The 27802-nt window shown below is 43.3% G+C and overlaps 1 protein-coding gene across 1 annotated transcript; it reads right to left on the bottom strand.

Annotated features, from left to right (window-relative positions):
* Nucleotides 1-17332: 17332 nt before the first annotated feature.
* On the bottom strand, nt 17333-24923 carry KCNMB3 (potassium calcium-activated channel subfamily M regulatory beta subunit 3). The gene is made up of 5 exons (XM_029617367.1): nt 24903-24923; nt 24176-24363; nt 21237-21434; nt 19470-19668; nt 17333-18244 (listed from the first exon to the last, which is right to left on the bottom strand). Exons 1-5 carry the CDS (start codon nt 24921-24923, stop codon nt 17837-17839), a joined length of 1014 nt encoding a protein of 337 aa, XP_029473227.1. The 3' UTR covers nt 17333-17836.
* Between the last annotated feature and the right edge of the window lie 2879 nt (nt 24924-27802).

Genomic DNA, 27802 nt, shown 5'->3' with positions numbered 1-27802 from the left:
TGAGGGAGGGGGTGGTGAAGAGTGAGGGGAGAGAGAAAGAGGGGGAGGTGAGAGACAGAGGGATGTAGCCCGTTTTAACGGGCTTAACGGCTAGTTGATATATATGCTGTTGCAGTCAGAGGCAAAAACAGCATCTTATGCTTTGCAGCATTTGTATAAGGTGGCACAAGATAGCTTAATGAAATACCAGCTGATGTTAAGTCGGCGCTCACCCTACAAAGATGCTGGGTTTTTTGGCATACACTAATAAATAGCATTCTTTTGCAATGCATTTTTGGAAGCAAAAAAGAGAATACCTAACACATCTAGGGTGATCCACTGGCTCCATTTTTTTTCCAACTAAGAAAAAATCAGAAGTAAAAATAACCACTCAAAAATCAGCTGTAGGAAAGAAGACCAGAAATCCTAATGCATTCTTATGTCATGACCATGTAGGCAAAATATTTCCCAGCAAGCCAATTATTATTTTTAGATTTAATTCCCTTTCCAAATTTGATCTCAAGGCAAGTTAAATTAAGGTGCTATAGGTATTTGCCTCCCCCACAATCTAAAGGCCTAATTTACTTTCCTGTTGTTTTTATTGGAAAAATGCTTAGTAAATGAAGCCCTGAGGAAGTGGAGGGTGAAGTGACTTGCCCAAGGTTACTAGTAATGGGAGAAGCAGGATTTGAACCCCAGCTCTCCTGGTTCTCAGCTTTCTATTCTAGCCTGTATTGTTATATACAAGAATTTAAAAAAAATGCCAAGAAAGTTATGGATTCCTGGAAAGGAAATGTCCTGTATTTGCCATTAAAAAAAAAAGGCAAATACAGGATGGAGATGGGATTCAATACTGTTCAACAAATTTTGTAAAACCAGTGCTGATTCTATTTTGGCTATGCTCTTCCACAGAGTCTAAGTAATCAAGATTATTTTCAAATACTGGCACATACCACAGCCACCTGCCATAGCCAATTAACAAACAAAATATAAGGGACCATGTTTTATCGGCTGCTTTGCTGCAGAGCTGTACCAATGATGGACAGTCTGATCGGTGAGGTCATTATCCCTCTGGCAATTGTTCCATTTGTTTTGTATTTTTACCCTATCATCCTCACACAAATTGGTCCTGGAAGTTTACTGCATTTACAAAGAGGTTAGTATTCAAAGCCATTAGCCAGATAACTCAAGTTATCTGGCTAAATGGCAATGTTTTTAATATTGGGCCACTTATCTGGCTATATTATAGCCAAATTTAAAAAAAAAGTGTTCTGAAGTAGGCCTAACTTTAGCTAATTTAGCTGATTTTCAATTGCAAATGGGAAAGTTAGTCAGACCTGCTCTAAAGTAGGTCTAAAGTTATCCTTCCATGTGTGACTGGATAACTTGCTACTTACTGTAGTCCATGCTTTTTTGTTCTCAGTGGGAACATATTACAGTGTCCATCCCATCTTTATACATGCGTAACTCTGGTGGAATTTTAAATCAATGTTTAGAAGTTAATGCCAGATGACAGGTCCATTTTATAAGCAGGTTCATCATCTCTTCAAATGTCTGGTTGGACATACTAGCATACAACAGTCAGTCAACCAGTACCACCTGCCTGCATGAGTTTGAAGAGGTGGAGCTGATCTATTCCTACATTCAGAACCAAAGGTGAAAACCCATTGATGGTAACTTTCAAACCAGTACACGTGGGCGTTGGCCCATAGCCAGGGACATAGTTATTTTATAACTTGTACACATGTTATAAAATAGCCTAGCTGGGCACAGGTGCCTCTTCTACTGTGTAAGTCTGTGGATTTTAAAAGGGGCAAATACCAACACTTCCCTGTTCATCCAGTTAAGAGTGGTCTTCTCACCCCCCCCCCCCCAAATTCAATAGCCTTCACCTCCCCCCCCCCCCCCCCTCCCCAGTTATTCCTGACCCTTAAAACCTCAGATCTGCCTATTTTTCTTTTTTTTTTTTTTTAACTTGCACAACAGCCATAGCAGAGGAAAAGTTACACAGCAGGGAGCCTCAGCGCACACTGGATCGCATAATTAATAGAACATAAGATATGCCATACTGGGTCAGAGCAAGGGTCCATCAAGCCTGGTATCCTGTGTACAAAGGTGGCCAATCCAAGTCACAAGTACCCAAACATAATAAGTAGATCCCAAGCTATGCATCCTTATTGATTAATAGCAATTTATGGACTTCTGCTCTAGGAACTTATCCAAACCCTTTTTAAACCCAGTTACACTAACTATTTACATGCACATCTCAGGTGCACACCCTGAAAAGCCGCTGTTTATTGTAAACCGATACGATATGATTGGTATCATGAGTGTCGGTATAAAAAAAGCCATAAATAAATGCCTACCTTTTTGAAAACTTCCAAGATGTGCATGCTGCGGGAGATATGTGTGTATCTCGGCAGCTTATAAAATGCATTTGGCGCACACGAACCCAACATATTCATGCATCCCCTAATAAATGTGTGTATAGGGCTTTTAAAGTTTACCTTATTGACTAATTATAAATGAGGACTCCCAACATCATTAAAAAAAAAAATGAAAGTGACACTTCCTGCCAAAATGGAAAAAAAAAAACTTAAACATGTTTCATTTTCTATGCATGTTCATCCCTGCAGACAGGGGCAGTGGAACTTCTTCTTTTTGTATGGGTGGGTCAAATAAATCAACTTCTGCCCCTACCCCCTAGCTGTCCTAGTTGCTGATTCCTTGTGGGGCAAAACGTTTGTAGGGCCATAGCCCAGGTGGACCATCCCATTCCACTGACAAGGACTGAAGATGGTAAATCCAGTGGGGTTTTTTGCCTTGCAAAAGGTGCAGAGTAGAGCAGCATCCCTGTGAAGGTGTTCAAACACCACCAAGTACAAACCACCATTGTTGGGCAAGGGAATGAAACGTGGCTACACAATGAGCCAGCATCAAACTTCCAATTTATTAGTATGGATATACCTTTGATGTTCCGTTTATATGAACACGAATCTTCCAAGTAATCTCTCCCACGTATCTTTAAAACCTATGTGGCTGTAGATAGTGTAGTTTGGGGACTATTGCCCTAAATGCATCTATGAATATAAAATGCATAAATAAATAAAATAAAAATAAAAAAGATCAAATAGATAATAAAAGTAGAATTATAGTTCTGGAAAGATGGTTTAATTCAAAGGGTTCTTGCATAAGTTGTCAAAAACAAGTAGTATGTTCTGTATACGCATCCAGGCCAATTGAATACCAAATAAAGATTTTTCAACGCATGCACATCCCCCTTTCCTACGTGCCCGATGCAGTACGCAAATGAGCTGCCGGGCTATAAAGGATTCGCTAGGGATAAATTGTGCAGCCCTAGTATGTCCATGGCAGCAGGCGCCCAGGAGATGTGGTTGTGTGCCAGTTAGTAAAACAGACACTCAATTAACGAATAAAAGCAGTATTTTTGGATTCTTTTTGTGGCGGCTTGAAGCGCATGAAGACAACAGCTCCAGGCTGGCATTAAGTTTTGCATGTTAAAATGTGCTTGTCGGGTGCACAGTGATTTTTTTGTATTGGGAGTAATAGCTAATAATAGCCTCATCTACATGGCATTTGCATATGATGAGCGCTGGTTTGGATGCACTAATCCCATTATTGCACGGGGAGTTAGTGTAGCGCGTCCAAAACGCATGTCCAACCCCGCAGCAAGCTGTGCACTAGGCTGAGCGCACTGAATTGCATCAGCCTGATTGTGGTTATCCTTAAAACCTATATGGCTGTAGGTAGTGTAGTTTGGGGACTATTGCCCTAAACGCATCTATGAATATAAGAAGTTAGCTGGGGCAGAAGCACTTTCTATCGTGGGAGATTTTGTCTGAAAGAACCAGTGGCATCTTGGTAACTTAGTATCATTTTGTACTGTTATACCTTTAGCATTAGACCGGCTCTAGATGAATACCTAATAATTAAATGTATTTGTAAATGCTTTGCCAATGTATTTAATTTATATAACCATTCTACTATTTCACTTTTATGTTCCATGCACCCTGCCACATACCCTCTTCCCCCAGGGACAGTGTTAAAAACAAGGCAGCGGTCTTCATCTGGTTTTCCCAGTCAATACATTTTCAACAAAATAAATACATTTATCTGGAAAATATCTTGCAAGACAACAGAAATGGCAAACACTTTTCTCATGGTCTGCCTATTTTTTATAATAAAAGTAATGCAATATATGTTGGTTAGCAGAAGAATTTGGAAAGTTTATATACATGATACTATAGGCTGCTCTGCTGATTTTGGGGGGAGATATGAATGTTAGAAAAGGAAAGATACAATCTTTTTCTATCTGATATGTACTGAACCAGTGAGCCTCCTCTGCCCTTCAGGAAATTCAAGACCTCACGCTTATCTGACATCGTATTCTGTGTCTTTGTGAACATGTCATGGACCCTGAGCAGGGTCATAGCAACCATCAGCAAGGACAAGGCCCATGCAGGAAAAATCATTTAACATTTTGTTTTACATTTTTCAAAGTGAACAAGGAGCAGCGTTCAACGCATATTGCATCCCCTGCAGAATCTGATAACTTTACAGAATAGCATGGTTGCTGCAAAAAAAAAAAACTTGTCTTGAAGCAGGAAGGAAAGCATCTACATCCCTCTCCTTAATGTTTGTTACAGAATAATGGATGTGCAACTTAAAAATGCGGATGTATCATGCCAGCTCTCAAACATTTGCAGCTTTTACATTTAGTGTAATATAATGGTTTTGAAGAGTGTCACATTTTGTGATGTCCACAAGACAGGTACAGTTTGTTACTTTCCCCCATTCCTGCTTGTTTAGGAAAGAAGCCCATCTTTTTTACCTCTGTACTTCAGAGAGGCAGTACTGGTGGTCCATTGAGAGCTGAATTGAGACTACCTGGACCTCTCCCATGCATTGCCCAATGATTGTCTACCAAAGATCTCTACCAACCTGAGCCAGATTCAAATAAGCTATGCAGAGATGAAAGGCTTAGTATCCTCTGACCAATTTAATAGTTAATCCCAGTGGCTGACCAGCTGCAAAAGGCAGAGTGGAAATATTAGATTAAATTAATATATTTTAATCTAGCCAGAGAATGTAACAATTTTTACTGACACGCTCATGTAAATTTCATCCACCATGGAAATCGGTATGTAAACTTGTAACTTTTCCCTGTGGCATTCCAAAAAGTGTCACTTGTTTGCTTTATAATGAAAATAGGAGTCCTTCCAAAAGTAATAAGGCAGTGGTCCAGATGTCCTAAAGACTTCTTTTTCTCCCATTTTGTCTCTTATAGGAAAAATGCTTAGTATAGCTGGCCTCTGAGTTACTGTATTCTTGTCTTTTTTTTGTTGTTGCCTTACAAAACGTGTTTCATATTATTTCAGTCTCTGTTGTTATCTAACCAGCCTTGCAGTGTTGTGTTCTGGAAATGCAGTAAGAAGCATATATACATAGAAATGATGGCAGAAAAAGACCAAACAGCCCATCCAGTTGCCCAGCAAGCTCCCACACTTATTTTCCCATACTTATCTGTTTCACCAACCACCAAGTTCAGGGCCCTTGTTGGTAATTGTTTGATTTGAATTTCCTGGCACCTGCTGCCGTTGATGCAGAGAGTAATGCTGGAGTTGCAAGAGTAATAATAAAAGCAACTTTGCTTACTGTAAACAGTGTTTTCCATAGATAGGATGAATTAGACATGATCTATGGTGGTGTCATCCAATGGCACTGAATGGATTTGTCTCTCCAAGCTAGTAGAGCTTTGAATTCTACTGAGCATGTGCAGGAGTTGTCTCTAGAGCCTCCTCAGTCTATACCAAAGCTAATATAAATATATACAGATATCTCTAGGTAGTCGACTCTCAAGGGAGGTGGATGGGTATCTCATGTTTAATTCATCCTGCTCTCTATGGAACTGATGACCAACTTGCACTTTTATTAACCATATGTGAAGGGTACTACCCTAAGATGAGCCATCACAGAATGCAGAGCTCTAAGCTGATGAGGTTCAACCCAAGTCTGTTGTATGCAATCCTGCTACAATGTAACAGAGCCGAACACATTCCACTAAGCTCTTAGCCAATGGACAGGATAAGTGATTTTGAAATCAAGTTGATTAGTGTTGTATGGTGAAGTGAGCAAGTTCTTTTCATAATATAGATAATGATATTACTATCAGCTAATGTATGGAGGAATCTTCCTCCATCATCGAACGAGGACTTAGAGAAAAAAAAGGGCTATACAACACAAATTGATATGGAAAGTGGAGGCAACTTGAGGTTGGAAATTTTGGGTGAGTGGGATGGACCGCCCAATTACAGAAAAAATCACATGTATGACTTATAGCAGGAAGTTTACAGGTCCTCGTAGTTGAGGTAACTGCTGTGAGAAACACCACCTCCCATATCAAACACTGAAGAAAATAATTATACTCAGTGTTCAACATCCAGACCATCTGATTGAAGTATGGAAGAACTGGATGACAGAGCACTGTTCCATTTTGAGTTAACAATATAGAGTGTGATCCCAAATATACAGGGGCCTGACCAGATAGTTGTACGAGATATGCAATTAGGGCTGTCCAGATCAAACTGAAGCTATAAGAAGTAAGAAAGCACAGTAATGCAGCAGCACTTGCACTGACCTGTCAATCAGCAGTAGTGGTGGGAAAAAAAAGTCCATGAGGCTTGTCCCCCAAAGGAGGAGGAAAACACCTTAAACCAGTCTGGGTAGAAATAATAACTGGTCTAGTTATCAATGTATCAATGCAAACAGAACAAACAGCACTTGATCCCCTAAAATGAAATAGTTTGTCAGTTGACGATTGTCGTGGTTGGGACACTCTGCTGAGGTAATCCACCAGTGTGTTGGATTTCCTCAGAAGATAGGAGGCTTGTAGGAGAGGCCAATGGCTGGTGCACACGCCTCAATCTTGAACGTTTCCTTGCAGAGAGGCTACAATTCTGCACCTCCTTGTGTCTTGACATCACATGGCAACCTTGGGATTTTATTTATTTATTTGTTTACTTATTTATTTTGAACTCCACTTTTTCAGATATTTCAAAGTAGATTACATTCAGGTACTGGAGGCTGTCTGAAGTAAGACACTCTTTCCTTGAAGAATATGTCTGAAACTTGAAAGAGTAAGAACATAAGAATATGCCATACTGGGTCAGACCAAGGGTCCATCAAGCTCAGCATCCTGTTTCCAACAGTGGCCAATCCAGGCCATAAGAACCTGGCAAGTACCCAAAAACTAAGTCTATTCCATGTTACTGTTGCTAGTAATAGCAGTGGCTATTTTCTAAGTCAACTTAATTAATAGTAGGTAATGGACTTCTCCTCCAAGAACTTATCCAATCCTTTTTTAAACACAGCTATACTAACTGCACTAACCACATCCTCTGGCAACAAATTCCAGAGTTTAATTGTGCATTGAGTAAAAAGAACTTTCTCCGATTAGTTTTAACTGTGCCACATGCTAACTTCATGGAGTACCCCCTAGTCTTTCTATTATCCGAAAGAGTAAATAACCGATTCACATCTACCCGTTCTAGACCTCTCATGATTTTAAACACCTCTATCATGTCCCCCCTCAGCCGTCTCTTCTCCAAGCTGAAAAATCCTAACCTCTTTAGTCTTTCCTTATAGGGGAGCTGTTCCATTCCCCTTCTCATTTTGGTAGCCCTTCTCCATACCTTCTCCATCGCAATTATATCTTTTTTGAGATGCGGCGACCAGAATTGCACACAGTATTCAAGGTGCGGTCTCACCATGGAGCGATACAGAGGCATTATGACATTTTCCATTTTATTCACCATTCCCTTTCTAATAATTCATAAGAACATAAGAACTTGCCATGCTGGGTCAGACCAAGGGTCCATCAAGCCCAGCATCCTGTTTCCAACAGAGGCCAAAACCAGGCCACAAGAACCTGGCAATTACCCAAATACTAAGAAGATCCCATGCTACTGATGCAATTAATAGCAGTGGCTATTCCCTAAGTAAAATTGATTAATAGCCATTAATGGACTTCTCCTCCAAGAACTTATCCAAACCTTTTTTGAACCCAGCTACACTAACTGCACTAACCACATCCTCTGGCAACAAATTCCCAACATTGTTTGCTTTTTTGACTGCCGCAACATACTGAACCGACGATTTCAATGTGTTATCTACTATGGCGCCTAGATCTCTTTCTTGGGTTGTAGCACCTAATATGGAACCTAACATTGTGTAACTATAGCATGGGTTATTTTTCCCTATATGCATATATATCTATTAGTATAGTGGATCAACCTTAATTTGGCAGATTGATTCCATTCTTGAGACCAGGTGCCCTGAGATTGAAATGATCCCTTGTGTGTGTGCCTCTTCCCTATTGCAAATGAGAACTGATGAGGAAGAATGTGAGACAGCACCTTATCCTGATTTACAAGGTGGTTTTACCACTAGAAAAACTCTTTCGTGGAAACCCGCAGTGTGGTGAGCCATGGTTGGGGCAGCTGATCTTACTAAGAGTGGAGACCCCCATATAGATAAAGGAGAGAAAGGCGAGGCAGTGGGACCAACTGGCCACCACCAGATGTCTGCATGTAACGAGAATCGCTCCAACTGTTGTGCACTATGATGGCAATATCATCATGCATGCTCAATTTTTTTTATCAGAAACACACTCTCCAGCTTCGTCTATCCTTGGTTCAATGGATTTCATTCTTTGAGCAAGTACTGGGTCTAACTGTGGAAAATGACCAGAAAGCCAATCTTGTACAAAATTTGAACTAGCTTGTGCAGGGAAAAAACAATGCTTATTCTCGGGAGTTCATTGTGATTAGCCAATCATCCAGGTACCGGAAAGAACTTGAATACCCTGGCAACAGAGCCTTGCAGCTACCATGATAAGACATTAGGTAAAGATACATGGAGCTGCCGATAAGGTAAACGAGAGCACCCTGTACAGGTAATGAGAAGAATCCACCTTCAAGCAAAGAAAATGGCAATGTGATAATTGGAGAGGTATATGAGCATTTATATCTTTCTACCCAAGAGCGCATATTCAATCCTAAGCTTGTATGTATGGGAAAAACATACTGAAGACATTTTGAATTCCTAATGAAGCAAGTGTTTGATCCAGGGCCCCAGATCCAGAAATGGGCTTCCATCCTCATGGTTTCTTGGTGATTAGGAAATATGGGGAGTTGAAACCTAGTCTGTGCTTTGATGCAGAGACTGTATCGTTGGTTGATGAAGAAAAATTGCACTGCACGGTGCCACTGCGAAATATGAGACAGATATGGATCAAAACTCAAACAGTGTGGAGGGGATGGTAGCTGGGAGGATGCAAACGGTATCCAGACAATTCGGAGGATCTAGAGGTCCCTGGCTATGACATCACACCTCAAAAAAGATTTGGATCCTGTCCCGCTCTAGAACAGAGTTTGGAGGGATGATTAAATAAAAATGGGCATGGGCTTGTGCCGGGCCTGTGGTGTATAGCCTTAGGCTGATGGCATTCATGCTGCTGGGGTGCAGTTGAAAGTGGTTGCCAATGTTGTAGTAGGTAGTACTGCCGAAAAGACCAGAATTGATTCCTACGAAAGTATGACCATTGGCAAGAATGGAAGGCACTCGGGGAGCCATGATAAGAAATGGAATGTGGTGTTCCAATCCTAAATTATCACAGAGACCAGATCCATCCAGTGACTTTTCTTGGAAATTATCTCGAATGCCCTATGCCCTGAGCCACATCATAGGCCGAGCTCTAGTTGAAGCTGAGGCTTGAAAAAGAGTTGTTAAGTTCAGAGGTAAAACGGAGAAAGTGGCAAATGCTTTCTTTCGCCTTCAAAAGTAGTTGTGCATATTAAAACCTGTCTTCCGCAGATTGCAGGAAAAAAAACCCCAGATTTTGAACAAGGGCGCTAGAATATTGAACCATTGGAACCGGTACATAGAAATATGGGCAAGAATGTTTAGGAGCCCTATTCAGGGCGGACCCAACAATGCTTACAAACCCTGGAGAATCTGCTCTGCATTTGAGATTCTGCTTTGTAGTCATAGGAATGCCAGTGATAGCTGTTACCACATTCTCCTCAGCAAACAGTTCAGAATGTTGGGGACTGTGGAAGAGTCCCTGGCTCTGATGGGGCATCCAATATATGGAGAGACCCAAAGGTTTCTATGGAAGGGACCTTGATGCTAACAAGCGAATGTTCAAAGGAGTTACATATATAAATATAACATCCTATTGTAGTAATCATCAAAAGCCATTTTACCAAGAGAAGTGCCTTCAACACGAGTAAACTATGGACAATTCAATTGCACATCTTGTGGCAATTCTTAAAAAGCTCTTAACGCAGGTGAAATATATGTAAACCCGTGGAACCCAGACCTAAGTGAATAAATGCTTTTGAAAATCAGGCCCTAAGCATTGTTCACACCTGCTTCAAAACCTTGAAAATGACAGGTCTTCCGCTGCAATGTCAGGCATATCCGGAAATGGGTGAGAAGGTGTAGCTGTAGAACTCTGTCATGAAAATGGGAGTTTACTAACCCATGACTCCAATGATGACAAAGGTGAACCGAGGGGGGGACTCTTCCAGTTATCTTAGAGGGAAAAAGTCTCTGACAAGCATCTCTGAATAGTTTGACTCCTTTGCAATTTTGTGAGAAGTGGAAAGTGTTCTAAACATCAAAATCACAGAACATATAGAAAGACATGGTTTAATGGAACAAAGTCAGCATGGCTTTACCCAGGGCAAGTCTTGCCTCACAAATCTGCTTCACTTTTTTGAAGGAGTTAATAAACAGGTGGATAAAGGTGAACCGGTAGATGTAGTATACTTGGATTTTCAGAAGGCGTTTGACAAAGTTCCTCATGAGAGGCTTCTAGGAAAAGGAAAAAGTCATGGGATAGGTGGCGATGTCCTTTCGTGGATTGCAAACTGGCTAAAAGACAGGAAACAGAGAGTAGGATTAAATGGGCAATTTTCTCAGTGGAAGGGAGTGGACAGTGGAGTGCCTCAGGGATCTGTATTGGGACCCTTACTTTTCAATATATTTATAAATGATCTGGAAAGAAATACGACGAGTGAGATAATCAAATTTGCAGATGACACAAAATTGTGATAAATTGCAGGAAGACCTTGTGAGACTGGAAAATTGGGCATCCAAATGGCAGATGAAATTTAATGTGGATAAGTGCAAGGTGATGCATATAGGGAAAAATAACCCATGCTATAATTACACAATGATGGGTTCCAAATTAGGTGCTACAACCCAAGAAAGAGATCTAGGTGTCATAGTGGATAACACATTGAAATCATCGGTACAGTGTGCTGCGGCAGTCAAAAAAGCAAACAGAATGTTGGGAATTATTAGAAAGGGAATGGTGAATAAAACGGAAAATGTCATAATGCCTCTGTATCGCTCTATGGTGAGACCGCACCTTGAATACTGTGTACAATTCTGGTCGCCGCATCTCAAAAAAGATATAATTGCGATGGAGAAGGTACAGAGAAGGGCTACCAAAATGATAAGGGGAATGGAACAACTCCCCTATGAGGAAAGACTAAAGAGGTTAGGACTTTTCAGCTTGGAGAAGAGACGACTGAGGGGGGATATGATAGAGGTGTTTAAAATCATGAGAGGTCTAGAATGGGTAGATGTGAATCGGTTATTTACTCTTTCGGATAGTAGAAAGACTAGGGGGCACTCCATGAAGTTAGCATGGGGCACATTTAAAACTAATCGGAGAAAGTTCTTTTTTACTCAACGCACAATTAAACTCTGGAATTTGTTGCCAGAGGATGTGGTTAGTGCAGTTAATATAGCTTTGTTTAAAAAGGATTGGATAAGTTCTTGGAGGAGAAGTCCATTACCTGCTATTAAGTTCACTTAGAGAATAGCCACTGCCATTAGCAATGGTTACATGGAATAGACTTAGTTTTTGGGTACTTGCCAGGTTCTTATGGCCTGGATTGGCCACTGTTGGAAACAGGATGCTGGGCTTGACGGACCCTTGGTCTGACCCAATATGGCATTTTCTTATGTTCTTATGTTCTAATAAAGAACCCCCTATGAAGAGTTCTGAGAAGTGCTCACCACAATGGGTGATACTGAGATTCCAGTCTAAGGAATCACTGCAGAGTGATTAAGTGGGTTGGATTATTCTTCCTGTTTTCTTTGAATGAGCAGGTAGCAAAACGTTTTCCCTTTACCTGCAGTCTCTTTGAGCAACTGATGTGCTTTCTGACTTGGAAGTGGAGCTTCATTTGTTTCTCAAAGCAAGTGGCAGTCAGGGCTGGTGCAAGGGGATTAGGTGCCCTAGGCGAACCTTCTGTCTTGTGCCCTCCTGGGTCGCACACCCCCCCCCCCTCCCCCGCATTCGCGATCACTCCCACAGAGTGTGTAGTTTTCTGGGCCTTGAGCAGGTTGGGAGCTGCTCGCAGTCCGCCACATCTCCACTCCTCTTTGCTGCCGCTCACGGTCCCACATGGCTCGCACCCCAGAACCAGGCCGGGTTTTCCTATTAGGACTTGCCGGCCTGGTGGCAGTATTAGACATACTGGAACAGGAGTCTCTGATAAGGACTAAGCTATCAGCTTAGAATAAATGAAAGCTGTGATAATTGAAAGGTTTAGATAAGATAAGCCTTTTAGCAGCTTGCCCAGAGTGGCCTGCATACAGCTTCTCCAAGCACTTAGAGTACCTCACTGCTCCTGTCCGTTGATGCAGGGTGTGCTGCAATGGGCCTTACATGTCCCTCAATGTGTCGAGTGTGTGCAGGCATCAGTGCACCGGGCATCAAGCACATCCATTGGCACACCAGGTTCTGTCCTGGGTGTAGGCCTGAGGCTGGACTGTAACACTTGACCTGGGGGTTTGATTTTGGCGGAGTTAATGAGGAGCTCCTGCTCGATTCACTTCCTGGTGAGGCAGGTGACACTGCCCTGCAAGAGAAGGGTTTACTGCCATTAATGAGAGATTGTGTGCTGCCACAAACATATATTGAGTAAACAGGAAGAACAAGCTGTGAGGGGCTTCATCTTAACACAGATGATGTCCTTTGGCCAGCGCGAAGAGGCAGACATTGTTTTAGCTTTTTTTTGGTAACACTAAAAAAGTGCTTTTATGGGTGCTATAAGGCAGCAAAGCAACTATAGTGAAGAAACTGAAGAGAAAAAAACAACATTTTAAAGTATTCTTGAAAAAATAGATCTGTAGAGGCTGAGTACTAGTCCCGGTTGTGCTTGGATAAAGACAAACGGGCCGATACAGTAAAAGTTGCGGGAGAGCGGGCGAACGCCCAGGCCACTCTCCTATGCATGCGATTCACTAAATTAATTTATTTAAATTAGGGCCTGCGGCAAAAAGAGGCGCTAGGGACCACTAGCGCAGGGGTCGGGAACCCATGGCTCGCGAGCCAGATATGGCTCTTTTGAGGGCTGCATCTGGCTCGCAGACAAGTGTCGCCACACTTTCCCGTTGACCCAGCTGCTCCCCGGTCCTCCTCCGCCCGGGCTTAAAATGCTGTCAGCCCGGGCGGAACGCTGCAAGACAGCTGGAGTCAGCGGCACCGGCGTGCTCTCTTCTTCCTGCCCCCCCCCCCCCGCGCCCCGGAAGAGGAAGTGGAGAGTATCGGGTGCGTGCGCGGCAAGAAGAGGCCACGCTAGTGCGCTCGGCATCGGCCCGAAGAAAAGAAGACTGCAGCGCGGCTCGGAGGAAAATGAAGAGCTTCAACCGCGGCCGATGGGACTCCACCTCTGCGAGGGCTGAAAATGAAGGAGGTTAGCGTTGGGAGGAGGCTGCTGCTGCCGCGAGTTCCCGGGGTGGGGGAGAGAGAGACTCCTCCCAACGCTAACCTCCTTCATTTTCAGCCCTCGCAGAGGTGGAGTCCCATCGGCCGCGGTTGAAGCTCTTCATTTTCCTCCGAGCCGCGCTGCAGTCTTCTTTTCTTCGGGCCGATGCCGAGCGCACTAGCGTGGTCTCTTCTTGCCGCGCAGGCACCCGATACTTTCCACTTCCTCTTCCGGGCCGCGGGGGGGGGGGGGGCCTGTGTGTTTGTGTGTGTGTGTGTGTATGAGAGATTGCATGTATGTGAATGATTGAGAGCCTGTACATGTGAAAGAGAGTATGTCTGTGATTGAGAGCCTGCCTGTGAGAGAGAGAGAGAGCATGAATGTAAGTTTACCATTGGGAACCTGTATGTGTAAGTTTGTGATTGAAAACCTGTTTGTGTGAAAGAGTATGTGTGTATGATTGAGATCCTTTGTGTGTGAGAGAAATCATGTGTATGTATGATTAAGAGCCTGTGTGTATAAGTAAGAGAGAGATCATGTGTGTCTGTGTGTGATTGAGAGCTGGTTTAGGTGAGGGAGCATGTGAGTATGTGATTGAGAGCCTGTGTTTAAATGAGAGAGAGAGAGACCATGTGTGTCTGTGTGTGATTGAGAGCTGATTTAGGTGAGGGAGCATGTGAGTATGTGATTGAGAGCCTGTGTGTAAATGAGAGAAAGAGAGGACATGTTTGTAAGCATGTGAATGAGAGTCTGTGTGTGAGAGAAAAAGACAGCATGTATTTATGTGATTGAAAGCCTGTGGGTGTGTGTAAGCGTGAAAAGATAGCATGTGTGTAAATGTGTAATTAAGAGCCTATATAAGTGAGAGAGAAAAAACAGGTGTATATGTGAGTACTGAGAGCATGTGTGTATAGGTGTGTCATTGAGAGCCAGTGTGAGAGAGAGCGCTGGTATGTGACTGAGAGAGGAGAAAGTTCCAAGCAAACCACCCCACCTCCTGCTAATTCAGAACAATCTCAGGACACCTGGATATCAAACGTTCCCAGGTATGCAGAGCAAAAAAATTTTTGTATCCTTATTATTTTTCATTACTGGGTCTTTGTGTCTGCTATTTTGAAATATTTTGTTGGTATCTGGAAATGTTTTATATGAGTTTTTAATTATTGGATATTCCACTCATCAGCTGTTTCGAAATATGTTCTTTTTGTTAGTATAGTTTTACTGCTGATGATTTTATATTTCTTGATTTGTTTTATAAGGATGGGTGATGTTTCTTTTTTCCTTTGTTACACTGCATACAGAGACTCTGGCTTGTTGCAGTTTCCAATTCAGTTTTTTCTGCATGCTTCTAGTTATGCGTTTTGGTCTCTTTATTCTATGTTAGGTGAGGGTCAGCACGTGATTCAGGTGAGGTTTTCTGCTGGCGTGTAGTTTCTGTGTAGGACTCTATAGCAGCCTGACTTGGTCCATTTTCCTAATAGGAGATGTATTGGTGTCTTAAGGCCTGGTGTAATATTTTCAGAGACTTATTGTACTTTAAAAGTGTGATCTTACATAAAATGCACACATTTACTTGTATTTAGTTTTAAACATATTGAATGGCTCTCATGGAATTACATTTTAAAATATGTGGCGTTTATGGCTCTCTCAGCCAAAAAGGTTCCTGACCCCTGCACTAGCATGTCCCTAGTGCCTCTTTTTGGACAGGAGCGGCGGCTGTCAGCGGGTTTGACAGCCGACGCTCAATTTTGCCGGCGTCGGTTCTCAAGCCCGCTGACAGCCACGGGTTCGGAAACCGGACGCTGGCAAAATTGAGCGTCTGGGTTTCAAGCCGCGGGCCGATTTTTCAAATTTTTTTTTTTTTTAATTTTTAACTTTTTTTTAACTTTGGGGGGCCTCCGACTTAATATCACCATGATATTAAGTCGGAGGGTGCACAGAAATTTACTGCTTTTCTGAGCACTTCCCCGGCGCCGGCAGAAATGAACGCCTACCTTTGGGTAGGTGCTAATTTCTGAAAGTAAAATGTGTGGCTTGGCTGCACATTTTACTTACTGAATCGCGCGGGAATAACTAATAGGGCCATCAACATGCATTTGCATGTTGCGGGTGCTATTAGGTTTGGGGGGGGGAGGGGGTGGCTGGACGCACGTTTTCGACGTGCTATTACCCCTTACTGAATAAGGGGTAAAGCTAGCGTGTCGAAAACGCACATCCAATTGCGGGTTAACCGTTGCGCCGGAGCGCACTATACTGTATTGGCCTGAATCTGAGAAGGCTTTGGAGGCAAACACACCCCCCCCCCCGGTGCTGGAACTCCTGCACATGCTCAGCAAAGCTCAAAGCTATGCTAGTTTGAGAGACGAGTATGTTGGGTGCTGCTGGATGATGTCACCACAGCTCATGTCTGCTTATCAATGGAAAAATAACTTTATATACTCTCTTTGCCTCTGTGAAAAGCACCAGTATCTCAGGTCTGCTTGCACCCTCTCAACTAGAAGGCAAGCAAAGACAGTTCAGCAGCTCCCTAGCTTAGAAAGGTTAATGCTACTCTTCTGACTTGACTGCAGGTATTCCAATATTCCTCTACGTTTTAGCAGAAAAATATAATTGAAAATGCTGCTATAAAGGGGTGACTAAGAAAAGGCTTAGTTTTATTCAGCCTATAAACATATGTACTATAAGAATGTGTTAATATAACTAGCCAGCTGTTTTATTTTCAAGGCATGACCTTTTATTTAGTCATCTAATTTACTAAAGATGCTGGCTAATGATGCGCGTATTTCATGGGCTCACAGAAACAATGATTTGCTTAGTTTTCCCTAATACATTTATTACATATTCACAAGGAAAAGTGAGATTATAGGGACAATGTATTACTTATAAGCTTAGTGCCACCTCCATGTCCTGCTGAAAGATGAAATCTTGAATGGACATAGAATTTGATTTTGATTTGCTAGATAAGTTGCCATTGACCTACGCTGCCCTAAAGTAGCTCTCCCTTAACCCTGTTTAGACATGTATGGTGCATAAAGAAACCCATTTTTAGCAGTTGCAAAAGAAGTCCCACTGTGACAGGCCGATCCAATAGGGTGTGCCCAGCCGAACGCAGGGGTTTACTCACAGGCTGGCGCGCATTTTGTCCGCGCAATAATAGCGTCCAGTGCAGCAAGGAGATTAGCGCGTCTAAAATGCACGCCCTAGCCGAAGCCTATCGGATGGTGCCCATTGCATGCAAACGAAGCCATTAGCCTTTAGCAGCTGCTGCAAGAAAGCGCATCCAATGCACATTTTTTATGCAAGAAAGTTAACTCCGGCTCTGGATGTGGAGTAAAGTTTACTCACAGGCAAGGGCTCATGAGAAACATAAAAACTGTGGTCTTCTGTGTTGCAATAAATGTGCCCCATGTAGGGTAGGGTTGTTTAGAGAGATTAAAGATTTAGCTATTTGGGGTTAGAGCAAAAAATTAAAAAAATGTATCGAGGGATTAGTGGCACGGAGCATGATGATTAGCTGAAGGACACTTTATTAAACTGTGGATGATTCCTTTACTTTCGGTAAACAAGCATTGCAGATTTCTGTAACGTCATGTAAATGATACACTTTTTCTAGGAGCACACAATTTAGATGTCCGTGCGTCTGATGCAATATAGTGGAGCACCAGCAATGCACGTTTCTCCCTAGCGCTCCCTTTTTGTATGCCACTTCAATTTCTGTCTCATTAGAATATTGCATCGGGCACACAGGGGATGTGGATGTGGACATTTTATTGCATTGCCCTGTGAGAGGCCTCAGGGATTTCCTTTGCACAACTGCATGCCGTTTTTTTTTAATCAAATAATTCACCATGTGAAAGACAATCGTGCTTGTGCTAAGGACCTGCGGCTCACCTGGGCCCTTAGCATAGGATATAGCAAATGCAGACAAAATTCACAGGTGCCTGTGCTATTGGTGACAGTTTTGAGCAATTAGATTTTTTTTAAAAATCAGCAAAACACTGAAATTTGGGCCTCCATTGGCATGTAAGCCCTTGTACAGGCGTGGCTCAGGGAAGCGGTGCATGATGCATCGTTCGCAGGTTAGGCCTCCATCTCAAAAACGGGCTCGCCTTCCTGGAGCCTTTGTGCAAGTCATCCGGCCTCACTGCCACACTCTTAGCCTCTTCCTTGGCTGTGTTACCATACTCGTCGCACAGCATGGACAAATGCTGCGTCAGCTTTACCATCCCCACGATTAGAGCGCCACCAATCAGCATCAGTGTGGGCCAAAAGAGGCAATGGAAGATGATCATCCTGTCATACTTCTTAATGAGGATGACGTCTTCCACCTTGCCATCCGGGCTGTAGTAGCAGGTGAAGGGAGTGCTGTTCTTGTGCTCAAAGAACCCCTTGATGTCCAGTGCTCTGTTCAGCAAATCGTTCCTGTCTCTTTGGCACTTTGGGGTGTAGAAACACTGTGTGAAACAGAAAAAGGCAAATGAAATAGGGCCTTCTTTCAGATTAAACTGGCATTGCTCTTCTTCCCATAATGCAGAGGTGACCAACTCCTCAAGAGCCACAAACGGGCTTGGTTTCTGGATATCCACAATGAATATGCAAAAGACAGATTTGCCTGCACTGACTTCACTATATGCAAATCTATCTCATGCATATTCATTGTGGCTATCCTGAAAAATCAGTCCTGTTTGTGGCTGTGGAGGACTGAAGTGGGCCACCCCTGCTCTAATGCTTCTAACCACGACCAGAGCCATAGCTTTGGTTAATGTTACATTTCCTGGTAAATATGGGGAAATTGAAGAGACAGTGATGGGATCCTATTTAAATGCTCAGATCATGATATATAACTTGTGGACTGCTAATGAACTAAGCAGCAGCTACTAACTGACAAGCTTACAACAGAATGTTAAAAAATCAGCATCATGATAATCTCTTTTGTTGCACACAAGATAAAATAGCAAATTCTGCTATCTAATTATATTAAGTGACCAGGGGCCTTATTTTCTAAGGCTATCGCAGGCTTGCGCAGGTAGCACACGCCTGTGCTACCTAAATCGGGGCGGAGTCGGCCCCGGAAGAGGAGGAGTCGGGGCGTCACCGGGGCCGACTCCACAAAGATGGCGCCGCCAGCGAAAAGGTAAGGAGCCTTTTCGCGTCCTATTTCGCGCCCAATAACTACACCTTCTATGGTGGCGCTATTGGGTATGAAACCGGCAGCGATCGCACCGTGGCGGTGCGATCGCTGCTGGCTAGCGCAGGACCGCCCCCCCGGTCGACCGCCCCCCCCCCCCCCCGCCCCCCCATTAGTGCAATTTTCTAAAGTATCTCAGGCCTGCGATACTTCAGAAAATGAGACCCTTGGTCTCATTTATAAAGAATGGAAAAGAGTCTACTGTCTTTATCATTGAAAGTGGTTCAGACACCATGACTTAGATTCAATTACTCAAACTTATTTGGAACCAGATTATGCTACTATCTGGTATGTGGGACACAGATTGGCTTTGGTTATTTTATGATAATCAGAGCATTGCCAAGTGCATGTTTGTGTTTTGACAAGTGGTAGTAACAACACAATCTAATTTCAAAGGTGTAATATCTCTATCGCTGATCCATCTCAAGAATAATTTTCCCTGTAGCCAGAGTTCAAAATGAGATTATTGAATTCAGGTAAGAGTTTCTTACTGTGGGATTCATCTGAATAGCTTCTTCATTATAGTGCAGCAGAGCTTTCTGACCAGACTGGGACAGGTTGACCAGGATCTGAAGGCATGGATATTTGGATTGGCCACGGCAGTCAACACCACAGCTAAAGGAGCAATCCACCCACTCGTCTATTATAACTGCTTTGATTATGGTGCAATTTGATTCCTCTCTCTGGGCACTTGAATTTAAAAAACAAGAATGCATGAATTTACAGTCAATGGAAGTATTCTTACATTACTTCAAAGGTTCAGTTTACTGTATATCTTTTTTTTTTCTTCAGGATCCTACATCTGTCTAACAAGAGGGGGGGGGGGAATAAAGATGTGTTGAAACATGCATTGTCGTTAAAAAAAAAAAAAAAAAAAATCTAAAGCCATCACAAAATTAGAGCTCCTTTTACTAGAGAATAAATCTATTGCAGCAATATCAGGCATTGCTGGTTTCTCTTACTGTGCCTGGATAAGAACTGCGACTTCCTTGGGAGGAGTCATACAAATGGCAGAGTCATTGCCACCGAGCAGGGAAAGTCAAGCATCGGTTTACATCTTACATAACACTTTTGTAAGGAAATGGCACGGTCTCACAGAAGATGAGGAATATATCTGATTAGCTGATGCCTCCATCACGATTAGGAATAGAATCAATCCTACAGGGAGGGTTAAATATGGCACTGGTGCAGCAAGAGTGTCATATAGCATTTACCAGTTAAGCATCAACTGGTCGGTTCTCAACCAGGGCCCCTAGCGAACTTGGAAGCATGTGAAGGGGGGTAACACAGAGACAAATACCTGCCACTCAGCAGAAAGAACCAATTTCATTACCCTTGATGATCTGCACTCCCCTCCCATCTCCCGATCACATGCAGTATTTCCCAATCTCACGGACTTTTGCACCTCCTTTTCGGACAGCACTTTTCCCATGGAAAAGAACATGCATGGAGTTGAAAATGCAATCTACACGTATTATTTTCTTCCTCCCCATCCTAAGCCAACCCCCGGGAATGCCTCTTCTGAGTGTAGCTATGCGGGTGCGTGTCCTTGCACAGCCCTCATGAATTTCAGCCGCATTGAAAGAAGGCGATTTTCAGAGGTGCGGTTTCCGTGGGTTTCTTTACCCATAGTGGCTTTGAAACCCTAAAAAGCAGCATGAGAAATGTGTCCTCCAATTACCTCAGCACTGCCGGCTCCACCATACCAAAGACACTTCCTGCTAGACTTGGTTTTAATTCAGCAGTATTGGTGTCTGGTATGTCTGTCTGCCTGTGCGCTTGTTATTTGGCAGCTAAATGCCAGTTTGGAAAACGGGCCCAAATATCACACTGACATGCAAATACAGCACTGTTTGTGAAATTTGAATTTTTCCGATCCCACTTGTACATAAAACATCTCAAACTCTTGAAAGGGGTACAGTAGGCATGAAAGGTTGTGAACCACTGCAGTAAGTGACAAGTACTTAGAAATTGTTGATATGAAATGTTTCTATCTTGATCAGTGGAGCTGGGATTCCAAATGAGATCTGGTGTGCATGTATGGATTAGAAATGTATGTTGCAAATACATGTTTTTGTACCATGAAAGGCTTTCTTTCTCAGTCTGTCATCCACTGAACAGCCTACTGAAGGTCCTCCGTGTAAAACTAGAGGCTTGCCACAGTCCTATGCTATCCTACCAGTCTTTTGTTTGCTGGAAAGTTTGCTCTATCTGAAAGTTGCTGAATAACATATTTAAGATATGAGCAACACACTTACCTAAGCATGAAGGGCTTCAGTATCGTAACCACTAGCAAGAAGAACATTAGAATGGAGAGGCCCATCATGGTAAATCCAAGCAATATTGCTCTGTCTTCCCCAGCGTTCGATGATTGCTTCTTGTTTTTATCTGAGCCTTTGCCCCCATCAGCACCTTCTTTCTTCTTACTCTTAGCAGGCAAAGTAGCAAAGGCTTCCCTTCAAAGAACAAAGATAATATAGCTACAATGGCCTGATTGTGACACAACTCCTGTTGTATTAGACCTTCCTGCCTCTAAGGCCTTCAGCATCATCGCCCTCCTGAATAACCAATTCATTTGTTACAGCAATCATAGAAATATAATTGCAGAAAAAGACCATACAGCCTTTCTACTCTTCCCATCCACAACATCATCTTTATGTCTAGGACATCCCAAAAGCAACTTCACTGAACGTAGAGGGCTATTCTTTATATACTCTTCTTAAAGCATTTTTTTTCCATTCTTCTGTATTCTTTCCTATGGAGCAAATTCCCTTATTAAGAAAGTCCTGCTTACCTAGTCCCAAGAGTGTTTTTCTTGGTCTAATCCCAATATGAACGCCAGAAAAGAATATGACATGCAGTACTACATAACACTGGTTTCACTGGATACTATTTTTTTATTAGCTTTATTTTTATTAATGCCTGATTGTTTTTGTGCTACAATTGTTTTGCAGATGTTTTGGTGTTATCTGTATTTATGTGATTGTTTGGCTATTTGTTTTTATGAATTGCATCCAGCTAAATTTGGAGGTATATTCAATAGTGCAGATGCACTATTGAATATAGATGGCTATCTTAAAGTTAGTTGGTTAACTATAGCTGGCTAACTTAGACTAGCTCTTTGGCCTAACCAGACTTAGCCAGCTAAGTCATCCAGTTAACTCTGAATACTGGAGTTAGCCAATTAACTCAGCCAGCTAATTCCTCCCAGTTACATTCTTGGAATGCCCCTAACTTATCCGGCAAAATTCTAGCTGCCTGTTGTGCCCTCAAGCCTCGTTGGCACCGCTGCCGGACCTGCTCACCTCGCGTGGCCCTCCACGAGCGCTGGCCTTGCCACCGCCACTAGCTCCCAGCGATCGCGGCATCCTGCAGCTTCTCCCGGGCCTTCAAGGCCCTCTACCTCTCCCGGTTCCTCACGCTGAGGCTCGGCGTTCACGCTGGCGTCGGGTCCGCCCCTAAGCACCTATTTGTACCAAATAGGTGCTTTTAATTCTAGATAGACCTTTTTGGGTTTTTTTAAACCCTGTGGCATGCTGGCCTGAGACCTGTACACCTGTACCTACAGTAACTGAATGTAATCCACTTTGAAGTGATTGAAAGGTGGAATATAAATCAAATAAATATTCCCTGTCACACTTACAAACTGTGAAATGCTGTGGGATGAGCACAGAAGCAGAACTGCAGAAGAGGCCAGGAGTTAGTGGCCAGTTCTGGTCCTTAAATTTTTATTTTCATGCACACTCTGAATAACCTAAATATCAGAAGGCCAATAGTTAATCATGGCTGAGCTCTCATATTTAGGTTTCTAAGTTAGGGCCCTAAATTAGGTGCCCATTTTCAGCAGAGATTAGGAGCCTAAGTTTTCAGATGAAAATGCACATAAATTTAGAACCGTAAAATGTAGCCACCTAAATTTAGTCCTGCCTAGTTTCAAGATCCTAAAGTAGGTGCCTAGTTCTAAAAATCAATGCTAAGCGCCTCACTTTGTCTCCCCACCCTAACTCCTTCCCCAAATTAAGGGGCCTAGTGAAATTTAGGTCAGCTCTAGTAAATGTTCAAAACGGCCAATTTAGGAGACTAACTCCAAAAATTAGGATCCTTAACCCTTTGAAAATTTGTCCCCAGGAGTCAAAAAGCTAATTTGCTCTATTCAAGTTGATGTTATTCTATCAGTCCGAAGGTGACAGAGATGAAATAACTGGGTTGCTTTCCATAACAAATGCAGCAAAAGGAAAACCTGATTATCAAAGACTATGCTGCAGACTTTAAAACTCATTAGATTAATTATCGCAGCTGTATTTACTGTGAAAGAAATTTACATTTAATAGTTTAATTCTGATGTACATCTCTTGCTTTGGAGATAGATTTCCCTTTCAGTCACTTTAAGCCAGATGTAATAAAAACTTAAGTAAAAAATGCACGCTGAACTTCAATACCCATAAAATATGATTTATGCGCAAACACATGCACATAAATCATTTTATTCTCAGAAAACATGATTTCTGTGCATAACCCATGTTTTCTATGCATAAACCCTGAGTACAGAAGCCTCCACACATCAGTTCAGCTCCCATAGATTACCTCTGGCCCCAGAAACTTTATGCCATCTCTGAGCAGGAGTTAAATTTTCAGTGTTAAGAATACATGCACGCCTCTCGGCATTGGAGGATGGGAGGGGTATGAGCTAATGCCTTCATTAGCATTAGGTTTATATGTGAGGGTGCTAACCAATATACACATTTGTTCATGCATATTTTTTGTGCACAAAAACTCCTTGCTGCATCAAAAATAAAGTTTACACACAAAACATGTGCGCATAACTGCACGTAAAACTATACACTCTGCTGAGTGCAGCTAGTTACATCGAGCTCTTTGTGAGTGATCTAGGGAACACACAGTACTTGCCGTATACAATAATCACAGCCTACAAGTTGCTGCCACCTCTGTTTCTGACTGGTACTGTTTCATAAGGTGGAGATTTTTTTTTTTTTGGTTGTTTATTCCTGAAGCAGAAACAACGTAATAATAAACTTGGACCCAGGCAATACAGATCATTGCTATGCAACACAGGCAACTTTTCCCATTCAGACCAGTTAATACAGCAACAGATAACAGACCCTGCAGAGGCACATAGTGCTGTATACATATGGCAAGCCAGACCCCAGATCCCTGGATGGCAATGCCCAACACCTACCTCATCTGGCGTCTCCGACTGCTCTGGAGGGTGATCTGAATGGGCACGCTGAAGGACTGCCTGTGGGCTACAGGCTGCACAAACATGGCATCAGACCGCAGAGAGCAAGTTGGGGAAGCAAAGTGATGGCTTCCTTTAGGAGACCACCAAACCCAATTCCCGACACCACCATCAAACAAATTAAGCCCCTACAGCAGCTCATGCACACACAGGGCATTTAAAATGCCTTTCATGAGCTCCCCAGTTGTACGTAGCCATAAAAGGTGTATGCGTAAGAAGACGAGAATGAAAAAAAAAAAGAAAACAAAGGTGCCCAACTTAGTTTTAACAACCTAGAAAAGGATAATGCGCAGGAAAGGTACAAGGCCTCCAATTAATCCTCGTCTAATTAAAAAGCTTTTTTTTTTATCACCTGAGTGTTTCTGCTTCAGCGACTGACACGTTTCTATAGAAACCTAAACTCTTGTGGAAAGTTGTGGTGTCTCAAGAGCTGCCTGACAGTCTGCTGGGAATGTTTACAGTTTAATTCTGTGCCTCGTTAGGCTTTCTATTACTGCGCATGAGGAAACATCAACCTTTTCTATTGACACATGTGAGTTCAAGACTCCTGCACACTTTACACACATAAGCACTTACACATAAACAGTACTCACAGTATACACAAATACAGCAGAAAACCATATACAGAAAAATAAAGTTATTCAATTTTTTATTATGCACTCTTTACAGTGAAGGACTGTAGGAACATGTTATGCGTAAGAACATAAGAATTTACCATACTGGGTCAGATCAAAGGTCCATCAAGCCCAGTATCCTGTTTCCAACAGTGGCCAATCTAGGTCACAAGTACCTGGCAAGATCCCAAACATACGGGCCGATACAGTACAGTACAGTACAGTTAGCTTTATTCAGTAAGGGGTAATAGTGCGTCCAAAATGCGCATCCAACCCCCCCGAACCTAATAGCGCCCGCAACATGCAACTGCATGTTGATGGCCCTATTAGGTATTCCCGCGCGATTCAGAAAGCAAAATGTGCTGCCAAGCCACACATTTTGCTTTCAGAAATTAGCGCCTACCCAAAGGTAGGCGCTAATTTCTCCGGGCACCGGGAAAGTGCACAGAAAAGCAGTAAAAACTGCTTTTCTGTGCACCCTCCGACTTAATATCATGGCGATATTAAGTTGGAGGTCCCGAAAGTTTAAAAAAGTAAAAAATTTAAAAAAAAAAATTTAAAATGGGCCCGCGGCTGTCGGATCGAAAACCGGACACTCAATTTTGCTGGTGTCCGGTTTCCGAGCCCGTGGCTGTCAGCGGGCTCAAGAACCGACGCCAGCAAAATTGAGCATCAGCTGTCAAACCCGCTGACAGCCGCCGCTTCCGTCAAAAAAGAGGCACTAGGGACGCGCTAGTGTCCCTAGCGCCTCTTTTTACCACCAGGCCTAATTTAAATAAATTAAGATACTGTGTCGCGCGCACAGGAGAGTGGCCTGTGCGTGCGCCGGGAGAGCGGGGCGTTTTTACTATATCGGTCCGATAGATAGATCTCATGCTGCTATCGTGCAGTAATAAGTAGTGACTACTTCTTAAGTCTGCTTCATCAATAATAGTTTATTGACTTCTCCTCCATGAACTTGTCCAAACCTTTTTTAGACCCAGCTATGCAAACTGCCTTAACCACATCCTCTGGCAATGAATTCCAGAGCTCAATTGTGCATTGAGTGGAAAAGAATTTTCTCTGATTTGTTTTAAATGTGCTACTTACTAACTTCATGGAGTGTCCCCCTAGTCTTTGTATTTTTTGAAAGGATAAATAACCAATTTACATTTATCCGTTCTATTCTATTCATGATTTTATAGGCCTCTATCATAGCCACCTCTGCTATATTTTCTCCAAGCTGAACAGCCCTAACTTCTTTAGCCTTTCCTCACAGGTGAGCCATTCCATTCCCTTTATTATTTTGGTCGCCCTTCTCTGTATCTTTTGCAATACAACTATATTTTTTATGAGGTGCAGTGACCAGAACTGTACACAGTACTCTAGGTGCAGTATCCCCTGATAATGTTTCTGTCCCAGTTATTTTTCATATGCGCATGTGCAAACTTATCCACATAAGTTTGCACACAATCAGACAAGAGCAAGAGGAGCTGGGACAGAAACAGTAAGGTTGGTGGGGCTCCCCAGGCCCCAACAGCCAAAGGGGAGCCAGCCAGAAACAATGGGACTGACAGGATTCTCCAGTCCCTGCCAACCAGAGAGGAGTCGATTGGGAGCAGTGAAGCTGGCAGGGTTCCCCAGGCATAGCAGCCAAACACAAACATAGAACCTCACAATGGGGGCCAAAGACAACAGAGAGCTTGTTGCAGTTGCAGACCCAATGTGAGGTTGGCACAACCTGAGAGGGCGAACCCCCGCAGATCCCCACCGTCAGAAGGCAAGGCCGAGCTGATGCAGGGGCCGGCTGGAGCTTCACCACTACCAGTCCGGTTCCCCGTGGGTTGAGCCTTTGGGTGCGTAGGGCCGGCTGCTCTTAGGTGGGCCCCTGTGAAGACGGTGGATTCACGACCAGAAGAGTCGTCCGAAGTCAGTCCAAGATCAGAAGCCAGAGGATCGCCGATAGCCAGTCCAGAGTCAGAAGCCAGAAGAATCACTGAAAGCCAGTCCGAGGTCAGAAGCCAGAAGATCAGTCTGTTGGAACCAAAAGGATGGGAGCTGGAGCAGGAACAGGACTCAGAAGGCAGGAACAGCTTGCAGGACACCAACGCAGCTCAGAAGACTCCACCAGAGTGAAGCAGACTCATTGCCAAGTCGTTGGAGGGATTTCTGCTACAGGTTTAAGTACTGAAGAGCCTCTGACAACAGCGGGGAGGGCCGGCGGTGACTTCCTGCCGCGGGCCCTTTAAATTTTAGCTGAAGGCGCGTGCACGCGCCTAGAACAGGAGGCAGCTGACGATAGAACCGGTGGCGTCCTGCACACTGGAGGCCCTGCGCTGGCGTTGGCAGCAACAGGGACTCTCTGGCTTCGGTGACCCACGCTATGCCGAGCCGTAAGTACAACAGTACCCCCTCTCCTAGGCCCCCTCCCAGGAGGTTTAGGTTTCGGGATGGGAAGCGTGGAACTGTAGTAGTAGATTTTTATCTGGGATGTTGGTAGTGAGTTCCCAGGAATTTTCCTCTGGACCAAAACCCTCCCAAGCGAGGAGGTACTCCCATCTACGACCACATTTTCTTACATCCAGAATGTCTCGGACTTGGTAGGTAGTATCATCGTCAGAGGCTATTGGTTGTGGCTATGGTTGTTTCCTGGTGGGCCAGGAGAGTACCAAGGGTTTCAGGAGCGAGACGTGAAAATAATTATGGATTTGCAGAGATGGAGGTAACCGAAGCTGGTAGGTGACAGCGCCTAAGCGTCGAAGGACTGGAAAAGGACCAATAAATCATGGGGTAAGGCGCATGGACAGAAGTCTCAAATGGATATTTTGGGTGCTGAGCCAGACTTTCTCACCCAGCCTGAACTGAGGTGCTGGTCTTCTGTGGGTGTCCACCATTTTCTTGGCCCTGTGACTCGCCTCTTGCAGAAGTCATTGGGTGTCCTTCCACAGTGTATGTAGTTCTTGGGTCTTTAATT

Source organism: Rhinatrema bivittatum, chromosome 9, assembly GCF_901001135.1.
Source record: "Rhinatrema bivittatum chromosome 9, aRhiBiv1.1, whole genome shotgun sequence".
Taxonomy (NCBI): domain Eukaryota; kingdom Metazoa; phylum Chordata; class Amphibia; order Gymnophiona; family Rhinatrematidae; genus Rhinatrema; species Rhinatrema bivittatum.
The sequence above is the reverse complement of the archived record's forward strand: the minus strand, read 5'-3'. Positions and strand labels throughout refer to the sequence as shown.

Excerpts from the sequence above, each read along its gene's own strand:
- KCNMB3 (XM_029617367.1), bottom strand. The coding sequence starts at position 24,923 with ATGTTCCTACAGTCCTTCACT. Across the intron at positions 21,435-24,175 it reads AGTCGGAGACGCCAGATGAG|GGAAGCCTTTGCTACTTTGC; the intron begins GTAGGTGTTGGG and ends TGTTCTTTGAAG. Across the intron at positions 19,669-21,236 it reads CTGAAGCCCTTCATGCTTAG|TGCCCAGAGAGAGGAATCAA; the intron begins GTAAGTGTGTTG and ends TTTAAATTCAAG.